The sequence below is a fragment of the Pristiophorus japonicus genome, chromosome 23, assembly GCF_044704955.1.
Source record: "Pristiophorus japonicus isolate sPriJap1 chromosome 23, sPriJap1.hap1, whole genome shotgun sequence".
Taxonomy (NCBI): domain Eukaryota; kingdom Metazoa; phylum Chordata; class Chondrichthyes; family Pristiophoridae; genus Pristiophorus; species Pristiophorus japonicus.
The window spans coordinates 18,285,714-18,313,134 of record NC_091999.1 but is presented as its reverse complement, the minus strand read 5'-3'; the positions used below and the strand labels follow the sequence as shown (position 1 = coordinate 18,313,134).

The 27,421-nt window shown below is 43.5% G+C and overlaps 1 protein-coding gene across 1 annotated transcript in view; it reads right to left on the bottom strand.

Moving 5' to 3' along the window:
* The window catches only part of LOC139235418 (zinc finger protein 271-like), a 95,387-nt gene that overhangs the window by 30,127 nt on the left and 37,839 nt on the right, over positions 1-27,421 (bottom strand). Inside the window, exon 6 of the mRNA XM_070866542.1 lies at positions 22,647-22,896. Coding sequence (XP_070722643.1) covers positions 22,647-22,896 — 250 coding nt within the window. The remainder of the gene's footprint in view (positions 1-22,646; positions 22,897-27,421) is intronic.

Here is a 27,421-nt window from a genome sequence, read left to right as displayed (position 1 = left end):
TGTAAAGCTGTGGAATTCAGTGCCAGAAAGAGCTGTGGATGCCGGGTCATTGAATATATGTGAGAAGGAGATGGACAGATCTTAGAGCGATAAGGGAGTAAAGGGTTATGGGGAACGGGCAGGGTAGTGTAGCTGGGTCCATGATTAGATCAGCCATGATTAAATAGCAAAGCAGGCTCTAGGAGCCAAATGGCCTACTCCTGCTCCTATTTCTTATGTTCTAATATTCTTAGGTCCTAGCGTGATTTTAAAAGTTCCTTGTCTATTGCAATAATAACTGTGGCAGGAACTAGCATTTTTTAAATAGAGAGGGTTCTTAGTGTAATATGAACCTAGACATGATGTTGTTATCGAATCACAGAATCCAAGAATGATACAGCAGATAACGTGCACATTCAACCCACTTGTGCCTGTGCCATCACTAAGCTGAAACAGCTAAGCAATTAGTCCCACTCCCCCTGCTCTTTCCCAATTTCCCTGCATTTTTTCAAATACAATTATTTACCCAATTCCCCTTTGAAACTTATTACCGGAACTGATCCAGCACACTATCAGGTAGTGTATTCCAGATCATATCGTTGTGTATTTCTTTTTCCTCATTTCGCCTCTGGCTCTTTTGCCAAGTTCCTTCAATCTGTATCCTCTGGTTACAGACCGGTCAGCCAATAAAAAATTATCTTCTTATTTATCGTGACTGAACCATTCCTGATCTTGAACATGTTTGTCAAGGTCATTTTAGCCTTCTCTGCGCTAATGACAGAAATCCCAATGCCCCGAGTGTCTTCACTTAACTGAAGTCTTTCTTCCAAGGTATTATTCTGGTAAATTTCCGCTGCAACCTTTCCCAGGCAGTTCAATCGTTCCTACAATGTGGCGCTCACAATAAACAATGTTTTACAGATGCTTAGCAATAGGTTCCTTGCATTTATACCCTACATCTCTATTTATAAAAACGGAAGAGAGTGTATACCTTCTGCATTTCAGATCAGAACAACTTGCTATATTAAAACATCTCCTCATCTTCCTTCTGGTTTTATTTTTGCAAATGATCTTAAATCTGTGCCCTCTGGTTACCGACACTCCTGTCAGTGTAAACAGTGTTTCATTATTAACCCTATCAAATCCCTTCATAAAGCGAAGGCTATAATAGGCAGAGGCATTATTTTCTGATTGCTGCCAGAGATTGATTGGTAGATTTTGGTTCGGTTGTGAGATTAAGGGTGAGGGAACCAATGCTGGTCGATGGAGTTAAGATGCCGATCATCCGTCATCTAATTGAGTAGAAGAATGGTATAGTTCAGTACTAACTTAGAAAGCGTATCGTGAAATTTAAACAGAGGATTGGTCTAATCCATTAATAACAGAGACCACACCGAGAGCAATATAAAGAGGAGACATCGTCCAGTGTAGTCAAAACTGTGACAGTGCCAAGAGTAATATATATAGAGACATGCTATAGATTGTAATAACTGAGGGTGCCCAGTGTACTATAAACATAGACATTGCCTAGTGCATTATTACTGAGGCAAGGTTTCGTGAATTATGAGAGATACATAGCCGAGTGCAACAATAAATGAGACAGTTTTTAATCTAAGACTATATGAACAGCGGCACGGTCCATTTCAATAATAACTGAGACAGGGCATCGTGTAATGTAAACTGAGACAAGGCTGAGTGAAATTTAATCACATGCATGGTCTAGTGCAGCGATAACTTAGACAGAGCCGAGTGTAATATAAAGAGACACGTGTTCTCTTGCAGTACTAACATAGAGAGCCTTGTGTAATATAAACAGAGACATGGCTTAGTGCAGTAATAACTGAGGCATGGCCCAGTGTAATATGAACAGATGCAGAACATAGTGTAATATAACTAGTGACCTGGTTTAATGCAATGATGAATGAGGCTGGACATTGTGCAATATTAACAGAATCAGAGTCTAGTACAGTACTAACGGAGACAGGACCTAGTGTAATATACCAGCGATATGGTCTGGTGCAGTAATAACTGAGACATTGCCTCGTGTAATATAAACAGGGACATTGTCTTGTGTAATATAAACAGAAACATTGTCCAGGGCAATTTAAACATGCACATTGTCTAGCGTAATATAAACAGAGAAATTGTCTACTGTAATATAAACGGTGACATTGTGTAGTGTAATATAAACTGAGACATTGTGTAGTGCAATATAAACTGAGAAATTGTCCAGTGTAATATAAACTGAGACATTGTCTGCTGTAATATAAACTGAGGCATTGTCTACTGTGATATAAACTGAGACATTGTCTAGTGTAATATAAACTGATACATTATCTACTGTAATATAAACTGAGACATTGTCCAGAGTAAAATAAACAGAGACATTGTCTACTGTAATATAAACAGAGACTGGACCTACTGTAATATAAACAGAGACACGTTCTATTGCAAAAAAAACTAAGACATGTCCTACTGTACTTTTAACAGAGGCGTTCTCTAGATCAGTATAACTGAGGCAGGGCTTAACTGTCTAAGTTATTAGTGTACTTAACCTGGTCTCTGTTTATTTTATACTTGGCCATGTCCCTGTTTATATTACACATGGCCCAGTGCCAATTATTCCTTCACCAGAACATATTTAATTTAAATTATATCTGACAATATCTCTGTTTATATTACATAAGTCTCTTTATCAATTATTACTGAAACAGATATTTCTCCGTTTATAAAAGTCATGACCTGGTTTATATTACGCTAGGTCCTGTCTGAGTTATATTGCACTACACACTGTCTCAGTTTAAGAACATAAGAACATAACAATTAGGAGCAAGAGTAGGTCATTCGGCCCCTCAAGCTTGCTCCGCCTTTCAGGAAGAGCATGGCTGGTCTTCGACCTCAACACAACATTAACTGAAGTCTCTCATGCCTGATACTAATCTACTACATCTCCTCTTAACCATTTCTGGTCTAAGGAGAACAATCACGTCTTCTCCGGTCTCTCCACATTAAATGAAATTACTCATGCAGGTACCAATCTACTAAATCTCCTCTTAACCATTTCTGCTCTAAGGAGAACTTCACTGGCTTCTCCAGTCTCTCCATATATTTCTAATCTCCCATTCCTGATGCGTGTCCACTAAATGTCTTCTGCATCCTCTCGAAAGACTTCACGCCCTTCCTATAGTGTGGTGCCCAGAATTGGAAACAATACTCCAGCTGGGGCTGAACTAGTGTTTCTAGTCATCCATCCCTGGTACCAATCTGATAAATCTGCCCTCACCCTTCTCTGCTGTAAGGAGAACAGCCCCAGCTTCTCAAAGTCTGTCTGCATAGTGAGAGCTTGTTTCCTACCGTCCCACATGCACAATGGCAGCGAGATCGAGGCGGGACCTGGTCCGTCCTCAACAGCGAGAAGGGGGCGGAAAAAAGAGCAGCTGATATTCGACGATATCTTGCAACAATTTATTTTTTTAACTTAAAGAAAGTAAAAATATCCTGACTGCGCCAATTAGAATTTCTACCCAGCGCCAGTTCCCAACCAACTCACTCTCCGGAAAGGTCAACATGTTATTTCACGTCAGTTTTTTAAGGGAGCGTGGACGGGTTAAATGTATAGATTTAGCATCGTTCGCTCTCTCTTATTTGTTAATATATATGAAATCCCGTTGAAGGGATTGGGTGCAGAAAATTCCAGCTGAGGAATCACCATCGATGGAAGCAGAAACATTACAAAGGGAAAAATAAGAATCGTTTGGGCTGACGAGGGATCGAGGGTGGAAGGAGTGGAGCAAGGGAGTGGAGTGAAGCAGATTTGGAGCGAGGGACAACGGGATGGAGGGATGGTCATGGGGAGGGTGCAATTGATGGAGGGAGGGATGAAGGGAGGGAGAGAAGGAGATACTGATGGAGGGTGGGAGGGATGGTGGGAGTGAGTGATGGAGTATCTCCCCATATAACCGAACAAAACACTTAATGATTTTGAACACCGCAATAAGTGGCCCATAACCTGCTCGGATCTAAATAGAACAGTCCCAGCGACCAGCTGCTCTGATGTTGCAGCTCACACAGTGGAAAACTCAGGTTCAGTTTGTCCTCCTGCCTCGTGTGCTTGCAGATGTTCCCCGCAGAATCGTTGACACTTTTATATGGACTCAGTGTAAATCCCACTGTGGGAATGACGTCCCAGGCAAGATACGATAACTGGCCCCTGATAATAAATGGAGCGGTGTAAGGCTGGGCTCAGGCCCTGAACTTCAGACACGATGAGTTGAATGGCAGCATGTTACAATACATGTTGCGATCTGTTCAAGCCTCGGCTCAGTGGGATTGCTCTCGCCTCTGACTCAGAACTTCACAGATACTAAATGCTACTCCAGAAACCTGATACATAATCTACGCCGACTGGCCCGGTGCCAGTACTGAGGGAGCGCTGCACGGTCAGAGGTGCCGTCTTTCAGGGCAGACGTTAAACTGAGGCCCATCTTCCCACTCAGTTGGCTTTAAAGGACTCATGGCACTATATTAAAGAGCAGAGGAGTTCTCCAGGGTTTCCAGCGCAAATACGTGTCCCTCAACCAACATTTGAAAAATAGATTATCTAATCATTATTTCATTGCTGTTTGCGGGATCTTGCTGTGCACCAATTGACAGACACGTTTCCTGCATTACAACAGTGACCGCACTTCCAAATTAATTCATTGGCTGTAAATCATTTTGGGAGATCATGAGGTCATGAAAGGCGCTATATAATGCAAGGTATTTCTAAATGTCAACATTTAAAATACAATTTGCGATATGTGAACAGTTTAGATGTTACTGTGATTGTCGAACACTCCTCCGGTCACTGGTTCAAATTGTTTAATTTCAGTTTGTTAAATCTTCCATTGAATGGAAATCCAGTGGAATACCAACCTGTTCAGAGATGTTCCACTGATTAAGCAGCAGAACTTTCAGAACTGAATTATTCATTTTAATATTTATTCCCTTGGCTATAATTCACGTCTGTTGTAATTGAACAAAACTGAAGCCAACGTCACTGTTCGACATATTTCTACTTATGTGTACCCACTGTGAATATGCTTAAAATGAGCCATTGTTATCAGTTAAGGCTAATCAGTAAGCGACTCTGTTGTTCTGATTTTGCTGCCATGAACACTTCATGGCCAGCAGTGAGTCGTTTATGTAAACAAACACAGAAATAGAAGTCCCAAATTAGAGTATTGAGCGACAGAGACACTACCAACACAGCATCGAAATAAAGGTAGAGAGAAATGGAAATGTCTCATCAGATTTCAGTAACAATTTTGTTTTTTGGTACGTTTTACTAAATTATATTAGAATAAAGTAAAGATGAAACCCAAGGACAGAATGGGGAAATATTCCTTCTCGTCAGCATATAGAGCAACAGCACATGTATCGTCTCCCTCTCCTATTTCCATTTTCTGTTCCATCTCTCAAGAATTGTTCATTGACATTTCCCCACAAATAAATATCAACAGGTAACAAAAGATTCCCCTCAGCCATAAGGATATGCCTCGGACCAAATTGATTGGAGTGCACAGAGGGAGCTTTAATCCAAAATGTGACCTGTGCATTAAATGACATGCGAATATTTGATGGGACAGTGTAAGAGGGATCTTTACTCTGTATCTAACCCGTGCTGTACTTGCCCTGATATTGTTTAATGAGACTTTGTAGGGGGAGCTTTACTCTGTATCTAACCCGTGCTGTACCTGCCCTGGGATTGTTTGATGGGACTTTGTAGATGGAGCATTATTCTGTGCCTAAACCGTGCTGTACCTGCCCGGGTAGTGTGTGCTGGGACAGTATAAAGGGAGTTTTCTCTGTATCTGACCCATGCTGTACCTGCCCTGCGAGTTAAAAGGTCTCGAGCAGCAATAACTGAGACAGCGACTAGCTTAATATAAACAAGGACATAATCTAATGCAGTGATAACGGTGACAAAGTCTAGTCTAATATAAACAGAGACATGGTCTAGTGCAGTAATGTGAAAAGGTGGAGCTAATGTAACATAAACAATGTCCTTGTCTAGTTTAATATAAACAGATACAGGGTATTTTGTAATAGGAACAAAGGCATGGCATATTCCAGTAATATCCGAGGCAGTGCCGAGTACAATATTAGAAGTTCAATACAGGGACATTGTTTTATTGGACCCTGACATGTGGGTGTCGCTGGCAAGGCCATCATTGATGGTCTATCCATAATTGGCCTTGAGAAGCAGGTGATGAGCTGCCAACTTGATCCGCTGCAGACCGTGTGGTGAAGGTACTTGCACAGTGTTAGGGAGGGGTTCCACGAATTTGACCCAGCGACGATGAAGGAATGGTAATACTTTTCCAAGTCAGGATGGTGTGTGATTTGTATGGGTACGTGGAGATGATGGTGTTCCCATGAGTCTGCTGTCCTTGCCCTTCTAGTTGGAAGAGGTCATAGGTTTGGAAAGAGCTGTCGAAGATGTCTTGGCGAGTTACTGTAATACATCTTGTGAATAGTAATCACTGCAGACATGGTGCGCTGGTGGTGGAGCGAATGAAAATTTAACGTGGTGTGTGGGGTTATATAAACTGGAACAGTATCTAGTTAAATAACAACTGAGACATGCTCTGGTGTATTATACAATCATAGAATGGTCACAGCACAGAAGAGGGTCTTTCAGTCCATATAGCCCGTTCCGCTCTCTGCAAGAGCATTTCAGAGAGTCCACTCCACGCCCTTTCGCGTAGCCCTGCGAATTTTCTTCCTCCATGTACTTATCCAATTCCCTTTGCAATGCCATGATTGAATCTTTGCCTACCATATTTCAGATTCTAAACACTTGCTGCATAACAATATTTCCGTTCTGTCGCCTTTGGTTCTTCTGTCAATCACCTTAAATCTGTGTCCGATTTTCTCAACCCTTCTGCCAATGGGAAAAGTTTTTCTCCAGCTACTCTGCATAGACCACTTATGATTCTGAACACCTCGATTAAATCTCTTCTCACCCTTCTCTGCTCTAAGGAGAAGAACCCCAGCTTCTCCAGTCTATCCACATAACCGAAGTACCTATCCCTGGAACCACACGTAAATCTTTTCTGAACCCTCTCTAAAGCCTTCATATCCTGACTAAAGCACGGTGCCCAGAATTGGACACAATACTCCAATAGAGGCCTAATCAGTGTTTTATACAGGTTCATCATAATTTCCTTGCTTTTGTATTCTATGGCTCTATTTATGAAGCACAGGATGACGTATGCTTTTAAAAACACTTTCTCAACCTGTCCTGCGAATTCAATGATTTGTGCACATCTACCCCCAGATCTCTGTGTTCATCACATCCTTTAGAATTGTATCCTTTAGTTTATTTTGCCTCTCCTCATTCTTCCTACCAAAATGTATCACTTCACAATTTTCTGTTTTTTATTTGCCACGTGTCCGTCTATTCCACCAGCATGTCTATATCCTCTTGAAGTCTGCACTATCCTCCTCACTGTTCACTATACTTCCAAGCTTGAGTCATCTGCAACTTTTGAAATTGTGCCATTTCACCTAAATCTAAGTCATGAATATCAATCAAGAAAAGCAGTGTTCCTAGCACCAACTGCTGCAGAACACCACTGTATACCTTCCTCCAGTACAAAAAAAACACTGGTCTCTGATTCCTGTCACTCATTCAATTTCATATCCAAGCTGCCACTCTCCCTTTTTTCTATGGGCTTCAACTTTGCTGGCAAAGATATTGTCAGGGCACTTTTTCAAACAACTTTTGGAAGTCAACCACATCAACGATATAAACTGAGACTGGGTCTACTGCAGTAAAAACTGCGACTGGGTCTGAAGTAATGAGAGAAACAATGAGTCAGCTATTGACATATTTATTAACATCAAGCCAGGTACAGGTGCAGTTTCATGTTCACCATCATTTGCAGTAATCATCACACACTGCAGGTGTATATCAGGGGATTCTGTGCGATGGTGAGGTGATCACTGGACAATAAATTGCAGAGACTGGTGGCTGGCTGCTCATTTTCCTCGGTGTGATGTAATCCCCTTTCCCAAGTGAATACTGTGGACAGACATGGTCAACTTGGTAACAGAAAGGTCAGCGTGACATCACTTTCTACAGCAGAGTATGCAAGACAATGTGGTATCAATAAATGTTAAAGGTATTAAACGATCTGGAATTAGCTGTTCATTAAAATAAAATGCTGAAACATAATGGTTGTAGATAATCATTTATCTTTGTGGAATGCAATTGCATATATTATGATTTGTACACACACATATACATTTGCACATACATACACACGTACACACACACACACACACACACAGACACACACATACACACATACACACATACACACACACAAACACACACGCACACATAAACACATACATACATATATAACAAATACTTTGTTTGTGCTCTTGTCAGTTGATCGTCTTAACCAGATGAGACTTTTATTCTGTGGATATTAGGACCCTGCAGTCGCCCATCCGGCGGTGCTGTGAGGTCACGGTTCCAGGCTCTGTCTGACACAATCAGCGGGCCACGTGAAAGCTCAATAGAAAATACTGCAGGAAAAAATAATGCTGAACATTAAATAATTGGGGGAAATGAATACAGTGCAACACAAGTGTGAATTAGTAAGCTTTAACACACAGAGTGCCGCTAAGTAGTGCAAAGTGCAGTGAATTGCTCACCTTCAGTCCTGTCCCTCAATCCCAGTCCATCTCTGGGAGATTGTTACAAGATTCACCCCATCCTCTCAACACAAATATTACCGACACAATACCAGATCTAAAGTACTTTGCACACAACTCTTGATAGCTAGTAACGAAATTAAACGTATTTTCCAATGAAAAAAGTATTGCATCCTCCCACCCACGCACATATATATCTTTATTTATATTAATATCAAAACATCGGCGATATAGCTTCTGTCCATCTAACAGACGCATGGTCGAGTGCAGAAGTAACTGACAACAGTGTATGTTGTACAATAAATAGAGATATAGTCCTTGGAGTGGGAGTTTATGCCAAAACTATCTGAGACTGAGGCAAAAGTGCGAAACACTGAGCCCCGGTTGACACAAACAGACATTGTCTTGTGAAGTCAATGGATACATGGCCCAGTTTAACATAAAGGCAGACAGGGCCTAGAGTAACATAAAGGGAGACAGGGTCTAGTGTAACCTAAACAGAGACAGGGCCGAGTGTAATATAAAGAGAGACAGGGTCCAGTATAATATAATAAGAGAAGAGTTTATTGTAATATAAAGAGAAACAGAGTCCAGTGTAATAAAAAGAGAGAAATGGTCGAGTGTAATATAAACAGAGACAGGGTCTAGTGCAATTTCAACAGAGACAGATGTAGTGTAATATAAAGTGAAACAGGGTCTAGTGTAATATAAACAGGGACAGGGTCTAGTGTAACATATGCAGAGAGAGGGCCTAGTGCAATATAAAGAGAGACAGGGCCTAGAGTAATATAAAGAGAGACAGGGCCCAGTGTAATTTAATAACAGACAGGGTCTAGTGCAATATAAACAGAGACAGGGTCGAGTGTAACATAAAGGGTGACAGGACCTAGTATAACATAAACAGAGTCAGGGCCTAGTGCAATATAAAGAGAGACAGGGTCCAGTGTAATATAAAGAGAAACAGGGCTTGTTGTAATATAATAAGAGACAGGGTCTAATGTAATATAAAGAGAAACAGGGTCTAGTGTAACATAAAGATAGAAAGGGTCTAGTGTAATATAAAGTTAGACAGGGCCCATTGTAATATAAAGAGAGACAGGGTCTAGTGTAACATCAACAAAGACAGAGCCTAATGTAATTAAACAACGACAAGGGTTAGTGTAATTTCAACAAAGATAGTGCCTAGTGTAATATAAACAAAAGAACATAAGCAATAGGAACAAGAGTAGGCCATCTGGTCCCTCTATCCTGCTATGCAACTTACTCTTATGGATGATCTGCTCATGGACTCAGCTCCACCTCTCTGCGCGATCCCCATAACCATTTATTCTCTTATTGTTCAAAGATCTTTCTATTTCCACCTTAAATATATTTAATTACCGAGACTCCACAACACTCTGGGGCTGCGAATTCCACGTATTTACAACCCTCTGAGCGAAGAAATTCCCCATCATCTCAGTTTTAAATGGGCGGCTCCTTATTCTGAGACTATGTCCCCTAGTTTTATTTGCCCCTATGAGTGGAAATATCCTCTCTGCATCCACCTTGTCGCGCACCCTTATAATCTTATAAGTTTCAATAAGATCACCTCTCATTCTTCTGAATTCCAATGTGTATAGGCACAACCTACTCGACCTATTTTCATTAGTCAACCCCCTCATCTCCGGAATCAATCTTCGCTGAAATACCTCCAATGCAGGTATATCCTTTCTTAAATATGGGGACCAAAACTGGACGCAGTACTCTCGATGTGGCGTCATCAATATCGTGTACAGTTTTGCCCACTCACTTCGTCTGTCCATATCCCTTTGCAGATTTTTTGTGTCCTCCTCACAATTTTCTTTCGCACCTATCTTTGTATCATCTGCAAATTGGCTATATTACACTGCAGCCCTTCATCCAAGTCATTACTATCGATTGTAAATAGTTGAGGTTCCAACCCCGAACCTTGCGGCACACCACGAGTTACTGCTTGCCAAACGCAAATTGACCAATTTATCCCGACTCTCCGATCTGTTAGTTAGCCAATCCTCTATCCATATATTAACCCCAACCCCGTGAACGTTTACCGTGCAGTAACCTTTTATGTGGCACCTTATCGAATGCCTTCAGCAAATCCAAATACACTACATCCAATGGATCACCCTAATCTACCCTGCTCGTTACATCCTCAAAGATCTTCACCAAATTTGTCAAACATGATTTCCTGTTCATGAAACCATGCTGATTCTGCTTGATTGAATTATGCTTTTCCAAATGTCCCGCTACTGCTTTCTTAATGGACTCCAGCATTTTCCCAATGACAGATGTTCGGCTCACTAGTCTATAGTTTCTTGCTTTTTGACTGCCTATTTTTTTAAAATAGGGGCACTACATTTGCAGTTTTCCAATCCGCTGGGACCGTGCCAGAAACGAAGAAATTTTGGTCGATTACAACCAATGCATCCAGCATCTCTGCAGCCACTTCTTTCAGGACCTTTGGATGTAAGCCATCAGGTTCGAGGGAATTGTCCGCCTTAAATCCCATTATTTTACCGAGTACTACTTCATTAGTGATAGTGATTGTAATCATTTCCTCCCTCCATGTAGTACCTTGATTTTCCACTATTAAGATGTTTTTAGTGTCTGCTACCGTGAAGACCGATACAAAATATGTGTTCAACGTGTCTGTCATTTCCCGTTCTCCATTATTAATTCTCCAGTCTGATCCTCTTGGTGACCAACATTTAGTTTAGCATCTCTTTTGCTTGTTATGTACCTGTAGAAAGTCTTACTATCTGTGTATATATTTCGTGCTGGTTTATTTTCATAATCTACCTTCCCTCTCTTTATAATTTGTTTAGTTGTTCTTTCCTGGCTTTATAAAGTTTCCCAATCCTGTCGCCTCCCACTAGTCTTGGCCACATTGTATGCATTTGTTTCCAATTTTATACCATCCCTTATTTCCTTAGTTAGCCACGGATGGTTATCCCTACACTTATAGTCTTGCCTTCTCATTGCGAGATATTTTTGTTGCGATTTATGAAATATCTCCTTAAATGTCTGCCACTGCTCATCAACCATCCCATACTTTTATCTATTTTCCCAGTCCGCTTTAACCACCACTGCCCTCAGACCTTTGTCGTCTCCTTTATTTAAGCTTTGGACACTGCTTTGAGAACCAACTCTCTCACCCTCCAACTGAATTTGAAATTCAACCATGTTATGGTCATTTATAGATTAGTATGGCACAGAAGGTGACCTTTCAGCCCATAGAGTCTGTGCCAGCTCTTTCGAAGAGCAATCCAGTTAGTCCCACTCCCACGCACTTACCCTATATCCGTGCATTTTTTTCCTCCTTCAAGTATTTGTACGATTTCCTTTTAAGGGCAACTATTGAATCTATATCTACCACCCTATCAGGCAGTACAACCCAAATCCTAATCAGTGTTTACATAGAACGTTTCGTCCAGATATCGCCTCTGGTTCTTTTGTCAATCACCTTACATCTGAATCAATTTCTATTTATTTACTCTATCTAAACCAGTGGTTCTCAACCTTTTTGTGTTCGCGACACACTTTTGTTTACTAGAATTTTTGGTGGCACACTTGAAGGGATTAAAAGGTGAACACAGGTTAAAATAAGCAAGTTTCAGAAAATTTTAAAAACATTTTATGAATCACAGTATATGAAGATATACAACATTGTACGCATGTATGTTATTAATTACTTTTTATTCTGAATGTAACAATAAAATAATAAACTATAATAATAATTCCTCACGTTAATTATAGATTAATTAGTATTTTAATGTGATACTTGTGCCTGACGTTTTTTAGATATTTCACTAATATTAGCGCGTATAACCGATGAGGCCTCTCTCATTTCGTGTTCAAGTTCGCCAAGTTTTTCCCTTTTTTGCATTCGATGTTCGTAAGAGTTGAGAATCCTAATTCGCAGAGATGTTGAAAACTGCATCAGAATTATCAAAGCTTTTTTTGATATTGCAGGATATTCTTCTTTAATAGAAATCCAGAACGCATCAAGAGACATATCTGAATGTTTCATTTTAAGACTGTGGTCTGTAGAAAGAGTAATCAATTATTCTTCTTCTTGCAATGTCAAATCAAAATCTGACGTGCTAGTTGAAGAAAATGGATTTCTTACCCAATCATATTCTCCACATCCAAAGATGGAAAATATTTTTTGATGTTGGCTTCCAGTGATGTCAAATACTCTATCACAATAGCAGCAACCTTTTTAATACTGTGATTTGGTATCAAAGTGAACATTTCAAGATTTTTTTTCTGGTGCTCTCTTTTTCCAGGTAGAATTGTTTTTTCTGAAAAGCTAACAGCTTGTCTGTGGAGGTGAGAATGTTTTTATTTCGCCCTTGCATAATGGTATTAACGCTGTTAAGACAATTAAATATAGATGCCAAATATGCCAACTTAGCACACCACATTTCACTCTTAAGGTATTTGCAAAAGGTATAATTTCCTTCTTTTTCAAAAAATACTGACAATTCTTCTTTAAGTTCAAATACACGACATCAGACTTTTCCCCTTGAAAGCCATCTTACCTCTGTATGCAAAAGTAAACATTCGTGCTGTGCATCCATAGCTTTCCAGAGCTGTTTAAATAAACAAGTTTTTAAAGGTCTTGATTTTATATAATTTGCAATATTAACAACTTGATCTAACAGATTTTAATTCTAGCAGTAATGTCTTTGTAACAAGTGCTTCTCTATGCAAAAAGCATTGGGTGAATAATATATTTGGATTATGTTTTTTTGCGAGAGTAATGAATCCTTTGAGAAATCCCACCATAGACTGAGCACCGTCCGTGCAGATTCCAACACATGAGTCCTGTGAAATTTTCAAGTCTTCTAAATATGAATTAACAGAATCAAATATGTCTTGACCTCTAGTATTTTCGGGAAGTTCTATTCAGCACAGAAATTGGTTAAAAATCTCATTTTCATGAATGAAGCGAACAAATGCTCACATTTATCACTCATGTCTGTGGACACGTCGATTTGCACGAATTTGTAAGTTTCTTGGCTACATTTGCTTCAATGTTAGATGACATTTCATTCATGCTTCTCCAAATTGTATCGTCTCACAGCGGAAATTTTGCAATTTCTTGTTCCGCTGCATCACCAAGCATTATTTTGGCAATCTTACGATATGCAGGCAAAATAAGTGACTCAGCTTGGGTATGAGACTTCATTCTCTGCACTATTAATTCAGCAATTTCATAAGAAGCAATTTGAACGTTACCTGACACCTTAACATTTTTTTCAAAATATTTCACTTGTTTTGATTGCATCGCCATCAACCTCCTAAAATAACTCTGATCTTTTGTTGAAAGATGTGCATGTTTCGTAGTAAAATGACATTTCAATTTGCTGGGAACCATTGCACTGTTCTACAGTTTTTTGCCGCACAAACACATAATGGAATGGGGCATTCTTCTTCTCTGTCCATGAAAAACCGAACCTCAAATAATCTCGATATATTAACGATAAATTTTAGATTTTTTTAAGATTCGGTTCAGCGCCGCTTGTCCTGGCGTTCGTTGTAGGCCTACTAGCGCCACTTGTAGTGGCATTGTCATTGATATCTCCTTGATCATTTTTACGTTTTCTTATGATGAATTTGTCCGTTGGGGGGACAAACTTTTTTCTTCTGAATGATCCAAACTTCAGACAGATACGAACTGAGTCTTCCAATTTCCAACTCCAGAGAGTCCAGACACAAACGAACCTAGAGTTGAATAGAAAGTTTTGATTTTGACTGTAGTCAAAATATGCTTAAAGCGAATGCTCAGAAATCAAAGTACCCGCTAGGGTGGCGAGGCCAGTTCAATTGGATGTCGTCTACATCAAAGGAGCCGCTAATTGGCGCTATATCAGGTCAAAGCATCAAAGATGCCGCCAGTCCCGGCCACACATCAAGCTGCAGATCAATAAACAAAAATAACAAAATATAAATAAGAATGTGGTTAAATGTAATTAAATAGGTTTTGATATTTTATTATAAAAACTACACGTTTTATTGCATATGTGTCAGAGTCGTCTTTCATTTCTTTCATCCAATATAATAATGACATTTTAAGCTTTTCAAATGAACAATTTAATACTATTATTTTGGATTGGGCGTGGTCATGGTCCAACTGCCCTCCTGGCTAGGCCTTGGTACAGACGCACATACACATACAAGCACACGCTTATACATACACACAGTCTCAGTCGATGGTCGGCACTCGCACTTCTCTATCAGTAATGGGAGGGAGTAAGGGGATGAGAGAGGTGGGGTGGGGGGAGCGGGGGGGGGTTGGGGGTGTGCGGTGTCGAGTACTCAAAGGAAGCAAATTTTGCCAGAGGACTTTGTTCTGAGTATGGACATTTAAATTGTTTGTTTCTGCTATCTCTTGTCATCATTACTTGTACAACTCTAGAACATATTTTCTTTGATAATAATAGAGATAAATAGATAGTTATTTGTCAATATTGGCAATGTTTACTACAGCAGTGGCGTCATAAATATAGATAGATGATATATGTTTCTCTCTGTTTCTCTCTTTCCCCCTCCCCTTCTGTTTCAGAGTGAAACGGTTTGTGTTTCATTGAGAAATCAGCTAAAGTCCACCATACTTTTACACAATTTGCCGGCACACCTGTGAAGGGTTCATGGCACACCAATGTGCTGCGGAACACCGGTTGAGAACCACTGATCTAAACCCTTGATGATTTTAAACACGTCGATCAAATCTCCACTTTAACTTCTCTCCTTCAAGTAGAACAATCCCATCTTCTCCAGTCTCTCCACATGTACTGAAGTCCCTAATGGCTCGTACTAATCTTGGTTGGAAAAATGTTCGATTCCATTATGAACGAAGCAGTAGCAGGACATTTGGAAAAGCAAAATTCTGTCAGGCAGATGCAGCATGGATTTATGACTGTGAAGTCATGTTTGACAAATTTGCTGGAGTTCGTTGAGGATGTAGCGAACAGGGTGGATAAAAGGGTACCAGTGGATGTGGTGTATTTGGTCTTCCAGAAGGCATTTTATAAGCTACCACATAAAAGTTTACTGCACAAGATAAAAGTTGGGGGTAATATATTAGCATGGTTGAGGATTGGCTAACTAACTGAGAACAGACAGTCGGGATAAATGGTTCATTCCCTGGTTGGCAACGAGAAACTATGGGGTGCTGCAGGGATCAGTGCAGGGACCCCAACTATTTACTATCTACATTAACTGTTTGACAGAAGGGACTGAGTGTAACGTAGCCAAGTTTGCTGACGATAAAAAGATTGGAGGAAAAGCAATGTGTGATGAGTACACACACTATCCGCTAAAGGACATAGACAGGTTAAGTGAATGGGAAAAAATTTGGTAGATTGAATATAATGTTGGAAAGTGTGAGGTCATGCACTTTGCAGAAAAAAAATCAAACAGCAAGTTATTATTTAAATGCAGAAAGATTGCAACGTGCCACCGTACAGCGGGACGTGGGGGTACTTGTGCATGAAACACAAAAGGATAGTATGCAGGTACAGCAAGTGATCACGATGGCCAATGGCATCTTGGCTTTTATTGCAAAGGGGATGGAGTATAAAAGCGGGGAGGTCTTGCTCGAGCTATATAAGGTATTGGTGAGGCCACACCTTGAATACTGCGTGCAGTTTTGGTTTCCATATTTACGAAAGGATAAACTTGCTTTGGAGGCAATTCATATAAGATTCACTCAGTTGATTCCGTGGATGAGGGGGTTGACTTATGAGGAAAGGTTGAGTCGGTTGGCCCTCTACTCATTGGAATTCAGAAGAATGACAGGTGATCTTATCTAAACGTATAAGATTATGAGGAGGCTTTTCTCGGTGGATGCAGAGAGGATGTTTCCACCGATGGGGGAGACTAGAACTAGAAGGCATGAACTTAGAATAGGGACCGCCTATGAAAAAATGAGATGAGGAGAAATTTCTTCTCTCAGAGGGTGGTAAATCTGTGGAATTCCCTACGTCAGAGAGCTGTGGAAGCTGGGACGTTGAATACATTTAAGACAGAAATAGACAGTTTCTTAAACAATAAGGGGATATGGGTTTATGGGGAGCGGGCGCGGAAGTGGACCTGAGCCCATGATCAGATCAGCCATGATCTTATTGAACAGTGCAGCAGGCTCGAGGGACCGTATGGCCTACTCTTGCTCCTCTTTCTTATGTTCTTATGTTCTTATAATTTACTAAATCTCCTCTCAGCCTTCTCTGTCCACATAATTTTAATCCCCATCCCTGATACATTTCCAGTAAATCTCTTCTGCACCCTCTCGAAAGTCTTCATGTCCTTCCAAAGTGTGGTGGCCAGAATTGAACACAATACTCCAGCTGAGGCCGAACTCGTGTTTATAGTCATTCATCCCTGGTACCAATCTGGTAAATCTCCCCTCACACTTCTCTGCTGCAAGGAGAACAGCCCCAGCATCTCCAAATCTGTCCTTGTAGCGAGAGATTGAATGCTACCGTCCGGTACACACAATGGAAGCGAGCTCCAGCGGGCACTGACCCGTTTTCAACAGCGAGAAAGGAGAGGGAAAAAAAGCAGCTGAAGTCGACGATGTGTTAAAACAATTTCGAAAATTATGATCTTTATTTTTTTATTTACATAACGGAAAAATATCCTGACTGTCCTGTCTAAAATTTCTACACAGTGCCAGTTCCCCAGCCAAGTCCCTCTCTGGATAGGTTGACATTTTATTTCTTGTCAGATTTTTTTTTGATGGGTGGTATTAAATATATATATTAGCCATCGCTCTCCCTCTTATTTGTTAATATATATTAAAGTTCGGTGAAGGAATTGGGTGCAGAAAATTCCACCTGAGGAATACGCATCGATGGGAGCAGAAATACTGCAAAGGAAAAAAATAATAATCGGTTGGGCTGAGTGAGGGATGGAGTGGGGGAGAAGTGGAGCAAGGGAGGGGTGGCATGATGGAGGGGTGAGGAATGGATGTAGGGAGGGAGCGAATGGGTGCAGGGAGGGAGAGTTTGATGGAGGGAGGAAGCGATGAAGGGAGGGAGTGAAGTAGACCTCTCTCCCCAACTCTGCCTCTCCCCCTCCCCCTCCCCCTCAACTCGGGCTCTCCCCCTCACCTTCAACTCGGGCTCTCCCCCTCCCCCTCTCCCCCAACACGGGCTCTCCCCATCCCCCCTCCCCCAACTCGGGCTCTCGCCCTCCGCGGGCTCTCCCTCTCTACTCCTCTCCCCTCCACCAACTCGGTCTTTCTCCCTCCCCCTCTCCCCCAACTCGGGCTGCCCCAACTTGGGCTCTCCCTCTCCCACAACACGGGGTCTCCCCCTCCCCCTCTCTCCAAACGACGTCTCTCCCCCTCCTCAACCCCAGGCTCTCCCTTCCCCCTCTTTCTCTCCCAACTCGGGCTCACCCCCTCCGCCCTGAAGGTACTGCCTGTGGCTGGGTTCAGTTCTACACTCACTGGTTTCCCTCCCCTGAAGTTCTGTCTCTGGCTGGGTTCAGTTCTGCACTCACTGGTTCCCCACCCCTGAAGGTACTGATTCTGGCTGGGTTCAGATCTTCACTCGCGGGTCCCCTCCCCTGAAGTACTGATTCTGGCTGGGTTCAGTTGTACACTTACTGGTTCGCCATTTTTTGTGAAGTGCTCCTGGCACTTTATTAAACGCATATTAACGTGATCGGAGATCACTGACTGATGAGCAGTCAGCGGCGTGGAGCCTCCTGAGAATACCGTTCCTTTACAGCCAGTACTTACAGCAGCTGGGACACGGGAAGTATCACATTAATTCATTGATACATTTGTTCACTAAAAATAGTAATTTCTACTTAATTTACAGAATGTCCCATACCAGTCCCGATTTCTCCTCCATTTACAGACGCTTCCTGACCAATCCCCATTTCACCTCCATTTACAGACGCTCCCTGACTGGTCCCCATTTCTCCTCCATTTACCGATACTCCCTGACCAGTCCCCATTCTCCATTTACAGACGCTCCCTGACCAGTCCCCATTTCTCCTCCATTTACAGACGCTCCCTGACCACTCCCCATTTCTCCTCCATTTACAGACACTCCCTGACCAGTCCCCATTTCTCCTCCATTTACCGACACTCCCTGACCAGTCCCCATTTGTCCATTTACAGACGCTCACTGACCACTCCGCATTTCTCCTCCATTTACAGACACTCCCTGACAAGCCCCCATTGCTCCATTTGCAGACAATCCCTGACCCGTCCCCATTTCTCCATTTACAGACACTCTCTGACCAGCCCCCATTTCTCCTCCATTTACAGACACTCCCTCACCACTACCCATTTCTCCTCCATTTACAGACGCTCCCTGACCAGTCCCCATTCCTCCTCCATTTACAGACATTCCCTGACAAGTCCCCATTTCTCCTCCATTTACAGACACTCCCTGACCAGTCCCCATTTCTCCATTTACAGGCGCTCCCTGACGAGTCCCCATTACTCTCCCATTTTCAGACGCTCCCTGAATGGTCCCCATTTCTCCTCCATTTTCAGACGCTCCCTGACCAGTCCCCATTCCTCCTCCACTTACAGACGCTCGCTGACCAGTCTCCATTTCTCCATTTACAGACACTCCCTGACCGGTCCCCATTTCTCCCCCATTTGCAGACACTCCCTGACCAGTCCCCATTTCTCCATTTACAGACGCTCCCTGACCAGTCCCTATTTCTCTTCCATTTATAGATGCTCCCTAACCACTCCCCAATTCTCCTCCATTTACAGACACTCCCTGACCACTCCCCATTTCTCCTCCAGTTACAGACACTTCCTGACTCGCTGGGGATTGCCCAGCACTTCCTGGTGGTCCCAGAGTCTGTGTCTGAAACTGGCGGGTGGTTGTGGGGCGGCGGATAATGCGGAGTGTTGTCTCTCAAACTCCAAGAGGAAACGGGACCTTTGTGTTTTGGCTTTAAACAGATGGAACCTTGTGGGGTGGAGCAAACATTGCATCATCTGTTAGTGAAATGGATTCATTCAGGACAGGCAGCAGGGTTTCAAGAAATCACACAGTGCAGTGAGAAAGGAAATGGATGTTGTGTAGATGGATTGTCAAAAGGTGTTCGATAAGGTGCCGGACAGGAGGCGTGTTGATCAAATTAAGGCTCACAGTATTAAAGGGAGTGGGGTAGTGTGGAGAGGAAGTTGGGTCAAGGGCAGAAAACAGAGAGTGGCGGTTAATGGAGGTTTTTCTGACTGGAGGGATGTAAACAGTGGTGTCCCCACGGTCAATGTTGGGACCATTGCTCTGCTCAATATAGAGAAATGATCTGGGCTTGGGTATATGGGGCATACGATCAAAATCTCCAGGGAACGCCAAAAAGGGCCCATGGCCAACTGTGAAGAGGACTTTAAGTGCCTTCATTGTCAATACACAGTTTAGTAATTGGGCAGGTAGATGTGAAATGAAATTTAATGCAGAGAAATGTGCTGCGATAGATTTTGGGAGGAAGAAAAAGGGAGGAAATGTACATTAAATGGTCAAACTTTCAATGGAGGAGAGGAGCAGAGAGATTTAGGGCTGTAAGATTCTAGCTAATTCCTTGTCTTATTGAGGATCGAGAGACGAGTGTTAGAACACAAGAAAATAAGAAATAGGAGCAGGAGTAGGAGCCTGCTTCATCATTCAATAAGATCTTGGCTGATCTGATCCTGGCCTCAACTCCACTTCCCTGCCCGCTCCCCATAATCCTTCACGCCCTAAACGCTTAAAAATATGTCTATCTCCAAATTAAATATATTCAATGATTATTATTAGAAACATTAATATTTTAAGAAATATAATTTGAGCAGATCCTCTGTGCTCTACCACATCAGAGTAAAGATCCAAGTCCCACGTGTCCACAGTAACTGACACCAGGTCAGCCCGCTGGATGGAACCTCGGGTGCCCTGAGCTTGATCTCCGGTGTCTCCAGTCCCCACTGCCCTCTTACATCAGTCGCCCCTCACTTTTATACCCTGCACTGATCCACCTCTGACACTGGACTCTTCTTTGTCTTCTCTGCTGGGTTTTGGCTTGATATGAGGAAAAGACAACTGGAACTTCTCTAACCCATGATTTCCCTGTTTCCAGCAGTTACTTTTCTTCAGTAATTATTTCATTATCCTAAACTCCCCTGCCTGCTGTTAGTTGTTATTTCTTATAGTTTCACAATTATAGGTATAAGCATCTCGCGTTATAATCTAATCTATTGTGTTACTCACTCTGGTTTAAGCTTACATTGTGGTTACTTACAGACAAACCCTGTTTTTTCCCCGATCTGATTACAGATTGCAACAGTGGGTTCAGTGAATGGAATGTCGGATCAGTGTTGCCATGGTGACCTGTCTGCAGCGAATCGATTGTTTGAGTTTCTAACTCAGACTTAACTTATCTTTCCCAAGATGCACATTTAAGTCGACGTCAATAATTTTAGCCAATTTATGTTGATAAAGTGGTTAAAGAAGCACATGGGCTCCTAGGGTTTATAAGTAGGGGTGTGGAGTACAAAAGGGCAGAGGGTATGTAAACTTGCACAAATCATTGGTTAGGCTGCAGTTCGAGTATTGTGTCAGATTTTGGGGATCTTACACCAGGAAGGATATCGAGCCCATGGAGAGGGTGCAGAGAGATTCACTGAGATGATACCAGGGAAGAGAGGCTTTATTTATCAGGGGAGATTGGCGAAACTGGGAATATTTTCATTAGAACAAAGGGTCATTGGAGATCTGAGGGAGGTGTTCAAAGTTTGATCGGTAAATGAGGAAACACTATTTCCACCAGTCGGTGAGTCAGTAACTCGAGGGAATCAAATTCAAATCATCACCAAAAGGCTCAGACCCAGGGATGAGCTAAAGAACACACTGTGCAACAATGTTTGGGACACTCACTGTTTTCCTGATCTGTGTCCAGGGGAGGAACTGATGGATTTTCCTTATCTGTGGGTTAAATGATGTTCTCATCGAGGTGAATGGATGTCAGTGTTTGGGAATGGGTCATTCTGAGCACCTTGTATCTGCCTAAAGCACTTCCAGGGCAGGTAAAACACCGGGTTAGATACAGAGTAAAGCTCTCTCTACACGGTCCCATCAAAACTCCCAGGGCAGGTACAGTACTGGTTAGATACAGTGTAAAGCTCCCTCTACACTGTCCCATCAAACACTCCCAGGTCAAGTACAGAACGGGTTAGATATAGAGTAAAGCTCCGTCTACATTGTCCCATCAAACAAACCCAGGGCACGTACCGCACAGGATTGCTGCACTGTCAGTGTTGCCATCTTTCAGATGAGTCGTTCAACCGAAGCCCCATCAGCTCTCAACCAATATCACTCAAACAGATTATCTGGCCATTGCTGTTCATGGCAGCTTGCTGTGTGCAAATTATCTGCTGCATTTCCTATACTACAACAGTGAATGCACTTCAAATGTACTTTGATGTTGTTGCACTTCATTGGCTGTAAAGTACTTTGAGGTCCTGTGAGGTGCTGAATAAGGACAGGTCTTTGTTAAATGAAGGAGAAAAGTTACAGAAAAGGAACAGTTAGTAACAGGACAACAATTAGTCGCCACTTATATTGGAGAAGTCAAGGAATCGACACACTGTGTGTTGGAACCAAAGCTGATTTATTTGTCAGATATCCAGGACATTAAATCCAGCCCAGTTACAGGGGAAACACAGCCCAACTGTCAGAATGAACATTATTCAGTCCTGATGTGATTCACAGCAGAATCCAACCCTGAAGTCACTTGTGAACTCGCAGGTGTCTCAGCAGCTTGTATGGGGCAGTGAGTCGCTTCCCACAGACGGAGCAGGTGAACGGCCTCTCCCCAGTGTGAGTGCGTTGGTGTTTCCTCAGATCATTTCTGCTTTTAAAGCTCTTCTCACAGTCAGAACATTTAAACGGTTTCTTATTGGTGTGAACAGGTTGGTGTGCCAGCAGGTTGGATGAACAAGTGAATTCCTTCCCACACATGGAGCAGGTGAACAGCCTCTCCCCGGTATGTATTCGCTGGTCTCTCAGCAGGTGGGATGGCCGAGTGAATCCTTTCCCATACTCTGAACAGCTGAACAGCCTCTTGCCAATGAGATTGCGCTTGTGAATTTCCAGCTCAGACGCGTAACTGAATCCCTTCCCACAGTCTCCACATTCCCAAGGTTTCTCCACTGTGCTGATATCCTTGTGTCTCTCCAGATTGGATGCTCAGTTGAAGCCTCGCCCACACATAGCACGTTTACAGATTCTCTGCACTGTGAATGGTGCGATGTTTTGTCAGGTTTTGTAACTGGTTAAAGCTCTTTCCAAAGGCCTTGCACTGGAACGCTCTCACTCGGCTGTGTGTGTCTCGCTGCTTTTGCAGTCACACTGATGTTTGAAATATTTGCCCACAGGTAGAACAGACAAACATTTCTCCTTCCACAGTCAAAGGCCGATGATATTCATGTTGCGGTGGATCAAGTGACTCTGTGAGATCTTGGTGATGTTTGGTTCCAGTTTCCCATCTGCAAATCCTCCCCTTCTCATCCCCTGCAACAGGAGTTTACAAAAGTCATCACTGTAAGGACAGGATAGAAACTCAGAACAGTCAATTTTGGTTACTGTGGTACACATATTCCTCTCTAGTTTCCCCACAGGTGTAAATCCCTATCCCACACACTATCTCTACTCCACATGCTGAAATCCAAACCCATTACATCATCGCCAACATTTATTCCTTCTTGCTGAAGGTGCTGACTCTGGCTGGGTCCAGTTCTACACTCACTGGTTCCTCTCCGTCTCCTCTACTGAAGGTGCTGACTCTGGCTGGGTTCAGTTCTACACTCACTGGTTGCCCTCGCTCTCCTCCCCTGAAGGTGCTGACTCTGGCTGGGTTCAGTTCTACACTCACTGGGTCCCCTCCCTCTCCTCCCCTGAAGGTGCTGACTCTGGCTGGGTTCTGTTCTGCATTCACTGGTTCCCCTCCCTCTCTTCCCCTGAAGGTGCTGACTCTGGCTGGGTTCTAATTTGGCCACAGATAGAGTACTGTGTGCAGTTCTGGTCACCGCATTGCAAGAAAGATATGATTGCACCACTCAGGGTACAAATATTTCCGAGGATGTGGCCTGGACTTGAGAATTTTAGCTATGAGGACAGATTGGATAGGCTGGGGTTGTTTCTTTAGGAAAAGAGGACGCTGAGGGGAGACCTCATTGAGGTGTGTAAAATTATGAGGGGCCTAGATAGAGTGGATAGGAAGGACCTATTTCCCTTAGCAGAGGGTCAATAGCTGGGGGTGCATAGATTTAAAGTAATTGGTGAAAGGTTTAGGTGGGATTTGAGAGGTTTTTTCACTGAGAGGATGGTGGGAGTCTGGAACTCACTGCCTGAAAGGGTGGTAGAGGCAGAAACCCTCATAACATTTAAAAGTACTTGGATATGCACTTGATGGGCCTAGATAGAGTGGATAGGAAGGACCTATTTCCCTTAGCAGACATGTCAGCTGTGGCTCAGTGTGTCAGAAAATTGTGGGTTAAAGTCCCACTCCAGAGACTTGAGCACAAAAATTCTAGGCTGACACGCCAGTGTCACTGCACTGTCGGAGGAGCCATCTTTCGGATGAGGCTTTAAACCAAAGCCTGGTCAACTCTCTCTCTGGTGGACGTAAAAGATCTCATGGCACTATTTCGAAGAAGAGCAAGGAAGCTATCCCCGGCGTCGTGGCCAATATTTATCCTTTAATCAAAATAACAACAACAGTTTATCTGGTCATTATCACATTTCTGTCTGTGGGAGATTGCTGGGCGCAAATTAGCTGCCGCGTTTCCCACAGTACAACAGTGACTACGCTCCAAAAGTACTTCATTCTCTGTGAAGAGCTTTGAGACGTCCAGTGGTCGTGAAAGGCGCTATATAACTGCAAGGCTTTCTTTATTGTGCCTTAACCTACAGGGCTACAGACCAAGAGCTGTACAGTGGGATTAGGCTGCAGAGCTCTGTGCCGGCCGGCAGGGACACGATGGGCCGAATGGCCTCCTTCTGTGCTGTCAATGTCTGGGATTCGATGATGTCTCAGGTCTCACTAGCAGCTGTGCTGCCTGATGGGTGATTGACAGCCGAGAGTCTGCGCATGCGCCCTGGGAAACACGTCCGGCGCAGTGCCCCCTCTCGGTCGACATCGGTAATAACAGCGCATGATCAGAGGACACCAACCGCCTCCTCCCCCCACATTCGGAGCTGCGCCTGCGAACTCGGATCCTGTGGTGTGGAGTCGGCACGGCACCTTCCGTGGAAAGGCGTTTGTGTCCGTTAAGAGCCGTGAGCGGTGACGCAAAGTGAGTTTTCTCTGCTCCGATTGGGTAGAGAATTGCGCGGGGGGATCGGGAGAGAATAAAGGGAGATGCAAACCCGAGAGTCCGCCCATCCGGGTCCCCAGTTTCCACCAGTTTGGCGGAGCGCGCCCGAGGGACAAGTGACCCTGGCCTCATTGACAGGAGCTTCCGACCAATGCAGAGCAAGCGGGGCGGGGCTGGAGAAGTGAGGCAGCGGAGTGTTCTCCAACCAATCCGGGAGCCTGAGGGGCGGGATTTGTGCCGCTGATTGTCTGAGCCGCAGGGCACGACCTTGTGCAGTCCCTTCTTCAGGGCCTGGTGCCAGGGGAAGGTGTGGGCCTTTATTGTGGGCCCTTTTGAACATCATTATCATCATCATCATAGGCAGTCCTTCGGAATCAAGGCAAACTTGCTTCCACTCCTGAAGTGAGTTATTTGGTGGCTACGCAGTCCAATACAAGAACCACAGACTGTGTCACTGGTGGGTGTGACAGGTTTGCCGCGCACTCCTTCCGCTGCCTGCGCTTGACGTCTTCAAGCTCTCGGCATTGAAACTCGAGGCGCTCAGTGCCCTCCCTGATGCACTTTCTCCATTCAGGGCAGTCTTTGTCCAGGGACTCCCAGGTGTCAGTGGTGATGTCGCACTTTATCAGGAAAGCTTTGAGGGTGTCCTTGTAATATTTGTGCTGCCAACCTTTGGCTCGTTTACCATGGACACAAGGCTCTGGGGCTCACAACCCACTGGCTCACATTTTAATGAAGATTTTTTAAATTTAGCATTTTAACATAGACTTGTTAAATTCATGAATAAAAGCAGACAAACTCCGTGCTTCTGCGGAACAGTCGGGAGCAGGCCAGCATCGCAAGACTTGAGCGAGCACAGGAGTACAAAGGATGTCGGCAGCTTGGAGCAGCGGCAGTTGGGAGGAGGCCAGCATCGCGAGACCTGAGCGGATGCGTGAGTACAAATGGCAGCAGTCAGGAGGAGGCCAGCATCGCGAGACCTGTGCGGACGCGGGATTACAAAGGGCGGCAGTCAGGAGGAGGCCAGCTGCAGCAAAAACATAAAGTAAAAAAAAAAAAATCGAAATCGAAGTGTGACGTCACAGCCACGCAGGTAAGTGATTGGCTGGTGGATTGGTGAGTATTTTTTAAATCTTTGGCATTGCTGTAGGTTAGGAACTGCAATTAAATATTTGTGATCTTTGTTATCTAAGGAGAACCAGTTAATTATATCGGCTCTGTGATGAAACAGTTTGGGTGGCAATAAGGAATAATAACGGGAAACCCCACAGATTAAAAGGGTACAGGAGGATAGGGAATGGGTGACCGTCGCACACAAGAGTATGGCGAGGCAGGTAGTACAGGAGTCCCCTGAGGCTATCCTGCTCTCCAGCTGGTATTCTATTCTGACTACTCGCGAGGGCGGTGATGCCTCTGGTGAGTGCAGCCAGGGCCAATTCCACAGCACCGTGGGTGGCTCAGCTGCACGGGGGTGGGGGGGAGGAAGAAGACAGGAAGGGCTATAGTGATAGGAGATTCAATAGTTACGGGAGCAGATAGGCGCTTCTGCGGCAGCAAAAGTGACATCAGGATTGTGTGTTGCCTCCCTAGTGCAAGGGTCAATTATGTCACTGAGCGACTGCAGTGCATTCTGGGGAGGGAAGGGGAACTGCCAGTGGTTGTGGTCCACATTGGTACCAACGACATAGGTAGAAAGAGGGGTGACGTCCTGAAAGCTGAGTTTAGGGAGCTAGGAGTAAGATTGAAAGCCAGGACCTCAAAGTTGGTAATCTCGGGATTACTGCCAGTGCCACGTACTAGTGAGGGTAGAAATAGGAAGGCTAGTCAGATAAATACGTGGCTGGGGCATTGGTGTAGGAGGGAGGGTTTTAGTTTCGTGAACAATTTGGACCGCTTCTGGGGTAGGTGAGATCTGTTCAAGTCGGACAGGTTACACTCAACAGAGACGGGACCAATGTTCTCGTGGGTGGTTTTGATAGTGCGGTTGGGAGGGCTTTAAACTAGCTTGGCAGGGGTAAGGAAACCCAGGAGAGGGCTCGGAGCTAGTTAGAGTGGGTGAGAGCTCAGATGAACAGAACCCGAAGAAAGGATGCAAAAGGCAAGAGTAGCACTGCGTAAGTGTAAACTACAAGGTGATAGGAAGGGACAATATGTATGAATATAAAGGGGCTGCAGGAGGGGTCAAAACTAAAAATCAGGGTTTAAAAACTGGTATTAAAACACTTTGCCAAAACGCACGCAGCATTCGAAACAAAGTAAATGAGTTGAAAGCACAAATCATTACAAATGGATATGATTTGGTGAACATTAAAGAAACGTGATTGCAGGGTGGCCAAGACTAGGAATTAAACATACAGGGGTATCTGATAATTCGGAATG